This window comes from Chelonoidis abingdonii, chromosome 2, assembly GCF_003597395.2.
Source record: "Chelonoidis abingdonii isolate Lonesome George chromosome 2, CheloAbing_2.0, whole genome shotgun sequence".
NCBI classification, from domain to species: Eukaryota; Metazoa; Chordata; order Testudines; family Testudinidae; genus Chelonoidis; species Chelonoidis abingdonii.
In genome coordinates, this window is record NC_133770.1 from 193,535,246 (window position 1) to 193,547,495 (window position 12,250).

At 36.9% G+C, this 12,250-nt stretch overlaps 1 protein-coding gene across 6 annotated transcripts in view; it reads right to left on the reverse strand.

The window, feature by feature from the left end:
• Nucleotides 1–12,250, reverse strand: part of ATP9B (ATPase phospholipid transporting 9B (putative)) — a 313,691-nt gene that overhangs the window by 28,025 nt on the left and 273,416 nt on the right. For all 6 annotated transcript variants that reach the window (XM_075062887.1, XM_075062888.1, XM_075062889.1 and 3 more), the window contains 2 exons: nucleotides 7,800–7,961; nucleotides 4,699–4,791 (listed from right to left, as the gene is read on the reverse strand). In XM_075062887.1, coding sequence (XP_074918988.1) covers nucleotides 4,699–4,791; nucleotides 7,800–7,961 — 255 coding nt within the window. The remainder of the gene's footprint in view (nucleotides 1–4,698; nucleotides 4,792–7,799; nucleotides 7,962–12,250) is intronic.

The window sequence follows — 12,250 nt, forward strand, 5'->3', positions numbered from 1 at the left end:
GTAACTAGGAACCCCAATAGTCCTAGTTGGTGGCAGCGAGATAGATCCAAGCTGGATATAAGCTTGGGGAAGGTTCACAGTAAACACTCAGATGCTGAACTCTAAGTCCAGATTTGAGACAGACGTTTACCACAGTCATAAATAAAGATAAAGGAATCACTAATCTTTCCTTTACTGCACATAAGGCATCCGTCTACATGCTAAGAGAGCTAAAAGCTCAGACTAGTAAAATAGTGAGATTGGTTTCTTTTGTGCATACTGCATAGTGGTTTTAACCCAGCCTGAAAACTCCTTTATCTCAAACACACCTTTTCCTTAGCCAAGCTGAGACAAATAAGTAATTTGGATCCCTGTGGAGCACCACATATTGAGAACAGCATTTGATAGTATGGCTCATGAAATCTTTGTTGAAAGGATAATTCAAATCACCTTTGATAAAAATGCTATAGTATACACTGAAAATTGGCTAAGAGGCTGTGATCTAAGTGGTAAAGTACTGAATTGGAGGAAGGTGCCTAGCGAGTTGTGCATAAATCTGTGTTAAAATAAGTACTATGTCACATTTATATTCATGATTTATTAAGGAATAAACAGCAAACAGATAATAAACAGAGTTGTAAAACAGAAAAAACTCTGAAATAATACAAATATATCCAGAAATCTTAGAAACAGCAGAACTTAAAAAATGTAATAATCTGTGAAAAATACAAGCTAATGGACAAATAGAGAAAAATCATCCACAATGCAGATATTCAGTGGTAATGAGTAACATGAGAAGCAGTAATTCAGAAAGAGACTAAGGAGTAAAAATGAACAGCAAATTAAATGAGTTTGCAATTGCATGACAGCAAAATAGGCTAATGTAAAGGGCTAAAAACATACACTTGGATAGATCAGTATTAAAGGGTAGGAGGTGGGGAACAATAACAGTTGTGAAGCATGCAAACACCAGGTAGGGAGAGATTATTTCATGTGGTATGCAGGGATATAACTAGAAGGAATAGGATTCATTTTTTTTAAATGTAGTCTGAATATAAGGAAAATCTTCCTGACAGCATGGCATTTTAGGCTAGCTTTTTCCATTCTTTTGATAGTAAGTCCCCCCTTCGAAACTGAAACCAGTCATGGCTCATTCAACTCTCAGATGTTGCAAAAGACCTACCTAAAATGGGCAGTTAATCAGAGTAGATCGTGTAGATCTTTAATTTATTTCCTATTTTCTTACATGCTTTGATGATCAATGAAATAGTTAATAATATTGACATTTTAAAGTATCATGATTTGCATTTGAGTTAGCATCTTTTGGAATGCATGGGGCAATTTACAACTCAGAGCTTGTGTTTCTGATCCTCTGCAAACTAAGACTACCACTTGTCATACTTTCACAAGGTTTTCTTCATAACATAGCAGCTAGAGACACTGGAGGACAATTGAGACACCTGTCCACACCCTGGCTAATCTTGGGCTATGGAATAATCTCTCAAGGTCAGTGACAGAATCAGCATCATTTGGCATTTCTATTATAGACTGGACAAAGCAATAATATATATACTTCTGCCTCAAAGGCCACTTCCCTGGGGGCAGTTCTGCAATGGCCCAAGGAGACTGACTATAGGGGACCTGAATCTGGTTGTCCAAAATCACAGACCCACAACTAGGAGAACTCCAGGAGCCTTACTTTTGTGATGTAGGGCTACCATGTACCTCTTTACTCTTTCAGGCAGAGAAAACAATGGCTGCAAACACAATATATATGCAATTCCAGTGGTAAGAGAGCCTGTATGAAAAACTTCATAGATAAGGGTCTGACCCATCCAGCTGTTAAGATTCAAATGGGAGGCCCACAATTAGAGACCATAAGCTCATGAGGCATTCCCTCTGCCTGTCCTGGCGGGGGACAAACCTCAATGATAGACTACCCTCTTGCAGATGACTATGGTTGGAGCAGGGTAAAGAAAAAAAATGAAAATTGCCCCTCAGCTAGACAGAGATTGCAGCACAGATTTTAAAACGATAAAATTTAAAACTGGAGCTAATGATCCTGCTACAGTTATAAGTGATAGAAACTGAAATGAATTTTCCTTACTCCATCTATTGGTAGAAGATCATAGTACACAGACAGAGAGAATCTAGGGGAAGGTAAAATTATGGTTCAGATGGAATTTTCACCAATTTATAGCTTTACCCCCAAAATGTAACTATGAGCTGAAAATGTATATGCTTTTTATCCTCAGCCCAGCCACCAATTTCTTTCTTTCTTCTCTCAATTCAACTCATGAGGGGTTAGGTCAGTCACCAAACTGCAGGTGGAAAGCACTAGATGGGATTCATTGGAACCAGGGCCGGTCTTTAATATGGGCGAACGGGGCAAAAGCGTACACAGTCTCTCTCTTTCACGCACACACACACAGTCTCTTTCACACCCCCCCCCACATATTGTATTATAATTATTATTATTGTTTCTTCTTGGTAATTCCTGCAATGCACATATATTCTTTGTAATTTTATTCTTTCAAGGTGCTGTTATTTTAGTTTTTTGACTGAACTATGCATTTCATAATTTTATTTCCCTCTGATGCTTAAATTTAATTATTTGAGTAGCGAGTTTTAAAAGCCCTAACCTTTCCTGGCTGGAGTAATTATCATTATTACTTTTATCACCATATTGTGCTTTGTCAGTCATTATTTAAAGTGGTACAAACAAACAATAGTATCCTTCAGAATGTAACTTTAATGTGTACTAACTTTAGCAGTGACAGTTTAAAAAACATTAGCTAAACATATAACTTTAGACACTGGGCAGACAAAGGTCACTTATAACTAAAAACACAATTTGAAAATATCTGTAAAATAACTTAAAATCTCCATGAAAATAAATGCAGTTCCAACTATGATACCAATAGCAATGATGGAGTCAAATGTTAGTGAGTCACCTGCTGCTACTGAGCCATATGAAGAGCTGAATGCTTTGAGAGTACTGCAGACATAGGCGCGTCTACACCCTGGTGCTCTGGGGCTGGAGCACCCACAGTGAAGAAATGGTGGGTGCTGAGCACACACTGGCAGCCCCTCAGCTGCTCTCCCCCACAGCACTTCCTGCCCGCCGGTGGGACCCGTGGATCAGCGCCTCCCTCTCCCTCCCCGAGGATGCGGTGTGCTCAGGAGAGAGGGCAGAAATGGGCGGGAAGAGGCAGGGTGGGAGTGGTACAGGGGCAGAAAGAGTCGAGGTGGGGCTTTGGGGGAAGGGGAGGAGTGTGGCAGGGCATGGAGTAAAGCTGGGGGTCGAGCACCCTTCAGCACTTTGGAAAATTGGCACCTGTGACTGCAGAGACATGTGAAACTGGATAGATCAAAGTACTAAAGAATATATTGTACAGAACAATCTTGCTCTAGCAAGATATACTACAGTAAATAGACTTATAGTTTCCCCCCATCTTTAACAGTCATGAATTTGTTCCCGTAGTTACTTATCTGGAATAGCTAGAGACTGAATCAGGAAAAAACCTTCACTTTGGTTCTCCTACAGGATAACACAGTATGCTATTGTTAGTTAGGTCACTTGGATTCCTCCTGTTAATCTTTTTAATAAGGAGACTTCCTTTTGACTGAAGTTTTAGAATTGGTTATACTAATCTTTTAGATGGTTAAAGCATATGCGATAGAGCCAAGCAATGACTGTCAAGGAAATATGACTTCTCTGTAGCAAATGCATTTCTTGCTGATCAAAAGACTACACCCTAAAAAGTAGTCTTAAAAAAAATAAATAAAAAGAAGCATAAAACAATGGTCTTAATAAAAAACAAGCCTGATGCTTCCTGTCTGGTGCAAAACACTTATTGACTTGACCTCATAATGTTAAATAAATTAAACAAGTATTTTACAATTAATTGTGTATCATTATCGCCAAAAGTAATTTTTATGACATTTTCCTAGGTCTTGAGGGAATTTAATTTATTCATGTCTCTGATTAAATCAAACCACCCTGAAGCAGATATTGATTCATATTGCCAATACCATTATGAACATACATGCTGTGATCATTTAATTACCATAACATCTGTAGGCAGGGTCAGGTTAGGATGATTACTGGTGCCTAGTACAGCAACACAGTGGAAAATATTTAAGAAGTTTTGAAATGTAGTTTGTGCAAATAAATATATATATATATGGAGCTTATATTACTATAAAAATTACGTTTATACACACATGGTTAAGTACATTTATTTAATTTTGGTTACATCCATGAAGATATTTCAGGATTCCCAGCCAATTGTAACAGTAAAGAGACTAGTAGTGCTATATACAGAATACTTCTCAAAAGTATTTGGGTTTTATGTGTACATTTGTTTTGTAAGGGACATTCAGCATGACAAATATATCCTTAGTCTTAGGTCGCTATGTTGTTCAGTAAAACTATTACCTCTGCTTTCCTTTCTGGGTGATACAAAATTTGAAAACAATTGCAATTCCTTAAAATCTATTCATGAGACACCTAATTTGCATTTCACAATCCATTACTTCTTTGATTTAATGTTTCCATTTCTGAACCTATTCGAATTTCTGTGGTAAAGAAGACATGGTGGTTTCTCCTTCTGTTCTTTGCAAATTTCAGCTATAAAATATTTCGCCATGACAAAATAAAGTACACAGTCTCTGCTACTTAATTTTCGGCTCAGTTCTACCCATGCCGTTTCTTACCTCTTCTTCTAACCAGTCATTGTACTGTACAATGGTGGACATTGCGACATCTGCACCTTTCATATAAAAGGTGATTTCTCCAGTAGATTCATCCTGCAATTTTAGAAAAACAGCAGAAGAAATATTTTGTCTGTATTGTTTAATCAAAATGACCGTATCTTCAAAGCAATCCGCTTATACTTTAACACAGTAAAACAAATTTGAAATAGCCAATAGCAGTGACCATACCCCTTTAACATATACATAGCACCTTTCATACAAGTTCTCAAAGCACTTTACAAAAAGATCAGTGAGATTTATTACCCAATTTAATTAATTTTATCCACAAAAATGTGCACACCTTAGCCTGTTGGGGCATATTCACAACTAAAATCCACAAACTGATAGAGTAAACTGACTGCACCACATTTTATACATCAAGGCAAACCGAGGAAGAGAAGCAATGTCCCAAATTTTCAAAAAGTGAACTATAATTTTGAGTGGGGTTCAGTTTTTGGGTGCCCAACTCTAAGGTCTGATTTACAGAGATGCTGAACACTTACAATTCCAAATTAAGTCAATGCAAGATACAGGTGCTTAGCATTTTTGAAAATCAATCCTTAAATAGCTAAAAGTTGGTTGCTCTAAAAATGAAGGCAAAATTATAGGGGTCACTTTTGAATAGTGAGTCTAAATGATTTGCCCCAAAAAACCCAAAGTACAGCAGTGGCAGAATTGAAAATAAAGCCTGGATTTCTTAACTCCTAGATCCTGTTCTAACTACTGGTAGGTTCTGCCTCTTTTGTGGTATACAGCACAAATACATTTCTGTATTAAGGCTGCCACCTTTCCCTCAGATACATAAGTCTTCACATTAAGATTATAAATAGGGCTGCTGATTTTAGTTTTTAACTGATAACACTGACAAAACACTCCCAATTAAAAAATAATACTGGTGTTTATCCAATAAACACTGGAAATGGTTATCTGTATCTAAAGGCCTATCTGCATGGAACAGTAACATGGACCCCAGTAACAGGGGTGTGATTTATAAAACATTCATTCTATGAAAACACCCTGAATTGTGGACACCTAAATAAAACTCAAAAACCGCTCAAAATAAATGAAGCCCTAAAGAAAAAAAAAGAAAAACCAGAAGCCCTAATTATACATTATTATTTGTATACTATAAAATGCTGGCTAGGTGCTTTGAAAATGGAAAGGAGGACTATATTCCCACCCAGAAGTGCTTACAATCCAGTTAGACAATAGAAAGAGGTAAGCTGGAGATATTGTATATTTCAAGGAGTTGCATTGTATTTTAATGAAAAATAACTTGATACAATGATACAGTAATAAAAAGTTACATAATATCTCTCAAATTGTTATTCCACAATTTATAAATCACTTTCTTAATAAAGTCTAAAGATATTTTTGTGCAGCTGCACTTCCCCAAAAGTGACTGGTAATATAATTACCAATTAAACTTTATGATCACAAATCATTGCTAAGCTTTTTTAAAAATACACTATTTTACAACCAGGTTCTAAAAATCAAAAACAAACAACAGAATTGCCAGCTTCTGAGGTCAGTTCTTTTGTTATCAAAGTATTTCCAACTACGTTTTACAAAAACAATCCTAATTCAATTTATTCTTCCTTGTATTACTATGGAGTATTTTTGGTTGCTGTGGTTGAGGTTGTTTCAACATTTCCCTTAGGAACCTCTATTTCTAGCACTTTGGCCAGGATCCACAAAGGGACCTAGGTATTGCAATGCTGAGTGTTGCAATGCCTACCTTTCAGGTGCTAGAAAATCACAGGAACACCACTGCAATCCACAACACCTGAAAATGGAACAGCTTCAACAGGAGAAACTGAGGGAGTCCTATACCAGAATATCCCATAGCTCACTTGTTAGACCATTCTCCTGAAGAGTAGGAGTCCCCTGTTCACATCATTTCTCCCCCCTCAAGCAGAGGGGGAACTGAAACTGAGTCTCCCATATCCCAGGCAATTGCTCTAACTACTGGGCTATAAGTTATAAGGTAGGCACCACCACTACCACTGGCCAGATTTTGAATAAGACCTACTCTAGTAGGTGGCCTCTGAGCAAGCCTACCTGATTGGACCCTGTACATGAGATAAGCGGGTGAATGCCTATCTTCCCCTGGTTTGTGGGCCACTCTGGGGCATACAAAAGAGATAAATACCTAGAGGGGGCAGCAGTGCACACGCCAAGATGTAAAAATCCTAGGTGCTTAGAAATTTTTTACCCTGAAAACTTAAGCGCCTACAGAGTTAGGAGTTATTAGGATCATAGTGAAGACTAAAACTGGGACATGTGCCTCTAAACTTCAGACTTAGGGAATGTTTACACTGCAATTAGGCACATGGCTGGCCTGTGCCAGATGATTCGGGCTCGTGGAGCTCAAGCTAAGGGGCTTGCTTAACTGCAGTGTAGTCTTCTGGGCTTGGAATGGCGCCCAGGTTCTCAGACCCTGTGAGATAGGAGAGTCCGAGCTTGGGCTGCAGCCCAAACCCGGAAGTCTACACAGCAATTGAAGAACCCCGTAGCCTGAACCCTGGGAGCCTGAGTCAGCCCTGGGTTTTTAATTGCAGTGTAGACATATCCTTAGGCACCTAAGTACCTTTGTGGATCTGGGCCCTTGTGTCTCAGGCACTGTTGGTCATTAACATGCCCCTGTATATTAAAGTACATTTGGTACTTGAATATTACTCTTAAATCTTGGAACATTAACCGAACTATAATAGGTACAATGGGGAAATTAATACTGGAGTTTTAGGCTGTGATTGTGGAAGCTGCTCTATGCATGAAGTATTGAGGTCAATGTGGCCCCATGTTGTTGGAGAGTTCCGCCTAAATGGAGCACCTTGCAGCAGAGACCTTGTCTTAATTTTCTAAAGTATCTTGTTGAATATTTTGTTGACAAATGAGTGTTATTTACAAATCTTCCAAGTTTTATATTTGAAAAGTTTACAAAATATCTAAACTATACATACTTTGAAATGTCCACATTTATATTGAACAAACAGGTACACTGTTAAAAAAAACCTCTTAGTAAGTAAAAAAGCAATTTAAAGAATATTCAAAACATTTACCCGGACTATGATTCCCATGCGTTTGCTCTCAGATGTGAAGGGGAAAACTTGAAGAATATAATACGTCAGAATTTGTCCTCCTGGACTCTTCAGTTGCATTGAGGTCAGATCCCTGTTAACCAGAGTAAGACCAACACTCTCTGTCCATTGTACCAGAGCTACCTAAAGAAAAGCACGTTGAAGTGTTAAAGGTCAATTATACCCTTGTGTAAACTACACTAAAGCCAAACAACTGACTTCAGGTTAAGGGTCAAGACCTTCCCTAAGACACTAAGAAAAACAAATCTCATGTACAGTTTTACAGAATTTAAGCACGGAAATATTTTTGTATAAGATGACAAAACAACAATAATGGTATGTGTATTTTTATAAACTCACTATAAAGCATATAAACAGGTTTATTTGAGTTTATTTCTCATACACAGAAATTCACTTATTTCTTATTCACTGAAAAGAGGTTGTACCATCATTAGAGTGTACTGTGCAGAAATATTTTTCTTTAACAGTTCTCATACTAAAATGGTTTTACTAAAGGAATCTGCTCATTTAGAGTTAACAGAAGACATACCAAAGTGTGTGTGCAAAACATAATACAATAAATAAATCTGTTTTCTACAATGTTCATAAAAACATTGTTTTTTATTAATGAATACAAAGTAATGAGAATAATTCCATGTTACATATTTTTGTAACTCTGTGGTTTCATAGATGTTTACTTATTACAATTTGTAAACAGACAACATAAAGCTTGTATTACTTAATGTCTTTCAGCATACTGTAGTTACTTAAACTTAAAAGTTGATTACTTTTCTTATAATATATACTATATCTGGGTCTCTGCCTAGTAAACCATATATGAAACAACCCTTTACAAATCTAGATCAACCAAAAGTGCTTAGAAAAGTAGTTTATTTTCCTAAGAGTGATGATGGGGACGACTGCTGCATTGTACAAAGTTCATAAACACTGGCTAAAATTAATTTCATTGCATCTTAAATACACACCCTAGGGAACTGCAAATTAATTGTTGAGAACTTCATATTTTTCCTCTAATGAAGCAGCAATTTTGAAAAGTTACTAAACTTAGTAATATGCTACTTACCTCCTGTTTTGTGCACAGTGTTCTTTACAAACTGTGGTATCCTATTTTTTCAATAGTGTTATAATGACCATTGGAATTATTTAGCCAAATGTTTTTAAGTTAGGAAACCTGCTTTATCACTCTCTGATATACAATAACATTCCATATTCTTTTAATTGGTAATATATGCTAATAGATTTATCCTCCAAAATTCTACTCCTCTGTCCCCTCCCTATTTATCAAAGCTCACCAAGGGCTGGATTAGGTGTTTAATTGCCTGTAAAAATCTAGCCCTAAGTTTTTAAGAATGAAACTGACTATTGTGCTGAGGGCCTTCATAAGTGGGTCCTTGTACAGGGCCTCTGCATTGGGGTCAATTTTGTTCCCAAAAGTTAAACCTAAACTGGCATAAAGCAGTACTGAAATCTTTAGCTGGCATCAATTATCATAGCTCCATTGACTTCAGTGGAGTCATGACAATTCATGCCAGCTGAGAATCTGCCCCTAGGTGAGTAGATCACTTTATGTAGCCCCTTATGGGAAGTTAAATTAAAAGGAGGTGGCCGGAGTGCTCTGTCTAACAAACTAATACAGGATGTTGTCAGTGTCTGTAAATTCACTGTAGGCACCAATAAACGAAAATATGGAAAAGAGATGGTTACTGGAGGAGAATAAGAACATTTTAAAAACAACATTGTTAGTTCCAAAATCACAGTGAAAGTCTATTAAAGATTTTCTTCTACAATAAAACTGCTGCAAATGATCCAATACTCCCAAGGTTAATTTTCAATTTTCACAGTGAAAGGTTACTATTACATTCTGACCTGTAAATTGCATCTTTCTGCTAATACCCTATCATCTCATTTGTGTCCCTTTGCAGCTAGGACTTAAGTGTTCTATATTTGGTGACTCACATCTGTTTATTATTTAGTTCATGCTTGGCTTCACAGACCATTTGAGTTAGCAGTTTGTAACACAGTCATTTTAGATTATACCTGGGCTACAACTCTATGAAGTTTGTTTAGAATTGATCACTAGTGGATCATAGCTGGATAATATGGCACAAGAATCAACTGTGTGGGTGAAAGGCTTCAACTTAAGATAATCATGTTAACTTTACACTGCTACCAGCCAGTTAAAACATGTGTCTGACCAACAGGACCCTGACAGCATTGAGAATGATATTGTTAAGTCCTAGCTTCAAATACCCAGAGTTCTCTAACATTCCTAAGTTGATTATCCAAATATTGTTCTGTGCATGCGAAAACAGGCTGTCCTCCTGCAAGATCTCCTCATGCCTGAACTAATTTCCATCAAAGGAAGGCTTAACCTCACTCTTTTCTTATCTTCCTGTTTGCTCTAATTCTGTACTTGGGTTTCAGTCATAGGCAGCCTGGGGGTCCATGGGGAAAAAGTGTCAAATTCTTTCTGAAGACTTAAGGATTGCTGTACAAAATAAACAGCAAAGGTCTGGATCAGCTGCACAAAAGGAATTCAAAGCAGAGAAGAATGCTTATACAGGGAAATAAATTTTACTAAATAGGACAGTGTGGGCAGCCTAGTCTCTAAAACAAAACAAACAAAAAATCCCCACAAAAAACAACCAACCAACCCCTTCCCTCAGCAGGCTGCAAATTATTTTAATCAGAGTTAGTCTTAGTTGTGTTGTGTTTAACTTTACCATTTGAAGAGCTTAACCTCTCTAATATGCTTGATTTTATACTTACATCATTATAAAGCTGAATTGTTCTTTTCTATTTAGGGTTAATTTGAGGTTTGGTACGTCAAATGTTTTGGATCAGATAATTTGTTTCTTCAGAAAAAGTGGTAAGAATAAATATGCACATTCTCAGGTTAAAAATGTATATAAATGTTAGTAGTTCAACCTTACAAGGACACAAACTCTCTACATTTTACAAATAAAGCAGACACCTTATTTGCTTATGCTAAGATTTTTAAAAATAGGAGTCTAATCTTGGGCTTCTAAATTAATGTTTCTGCACCTAAGTGGTCTGATTTTCAAACATGCTGAACACCTGTATTTTCTCTTTATGTCAATAGGAGCTGCTTGGTTTTCATCACTTTTAAAAATCAGGCCACTAAATTAGTACCTAACATTAGAATTCTATTTTTAAAAATTCGGGAGTTAGCATATGTTACAGATGTATATACATAGCATATTTAGCAAATATACATACTATATTTTGGCTAATAACTATGAGAATTTGGAGTTCTTATTTTGGGCACCACACGGTTCCCATATTTTCTGTCATAGCAATAAGAACACATTAAAAGTGACTAAAAAATAAAAACAAATAATATTTAAGTTACATTCCTTATTTCATACACTTTTGACTTATGAAAATTAGATTTGAATGCTATACTTGATTTTGCTTTTTCAACATAACATTGGTTTAATATATATTTTTGAATGCAGAATACCTTTGTTAATACAGACATTTCAGTGCTAAAAATATAATGACCAGCTGCAAAGTGGGTGGGGCGGGTGAGATATACAGAAGTATTAATAGAAGAATTGTAGAATAGGCATGAATACTCAGACTAGGTATTTGAAAATATACCAGTTATGTGGTGAATACCAGCGGAAGGCAAGAGGAAAGGCCATACCAACGTATCCCCTGTCTTTGGGGCAGTTGCCACTCTTCTGAAGCTTACTACTGCAATTCTATTTCCTTTCCTCTGCCCCACTCTTCTGAAACTCTAACAGTAAAATTCCCTTTCTCTGTAGTTTCTGAAGCATGATGCACTTTGGGGTATAAATACCAAGGAAAGCCTTAGAGCACAAAGTGAATGAAGCTGCAGTACTGGAAAATGATGGAGAAGAGCTGCTGGTGATGGCTATTGCCACCAACGTTTCAGAATGTCTCTTTCCCCATCCCTTCATGGCAATTAGGAATGAGCATCAGAAACAGGTATTACTTTTTTTTTTTAATGTATTCATTTCAGAATTAATAAGCTGATCCACTAATCTAAGTAGTCATAACAGTCATGTGAATTCAGATGGGCTAATCTGCTATCAGTGGTTACTGTTCCACCTAAAATAGTCTGTGGTATGGATACTGTCCCTCTCCATCAATAGCGAAATAATTCTTAAAGTAGTCTCAAATGGCTGCCCAGCCTGAAGGACAAGCAATAACAGTGATTTTACCAAGTGCTTTTAAGGCAAACCAAATACTTTTCTTGGCATTTTAGAATGGGGTAACTAAGGAACAGACATGCCAAAGCTTACAAAGAAAGTTGCCCCCAGCCTAATCTCTGAGGAGGCAGACCCATATCTACGATAGAGTGACTCTTATAACAGTTATGCTTAGCTAGAACAGCAAAACCAGACTAATTATGCTTACCTCCT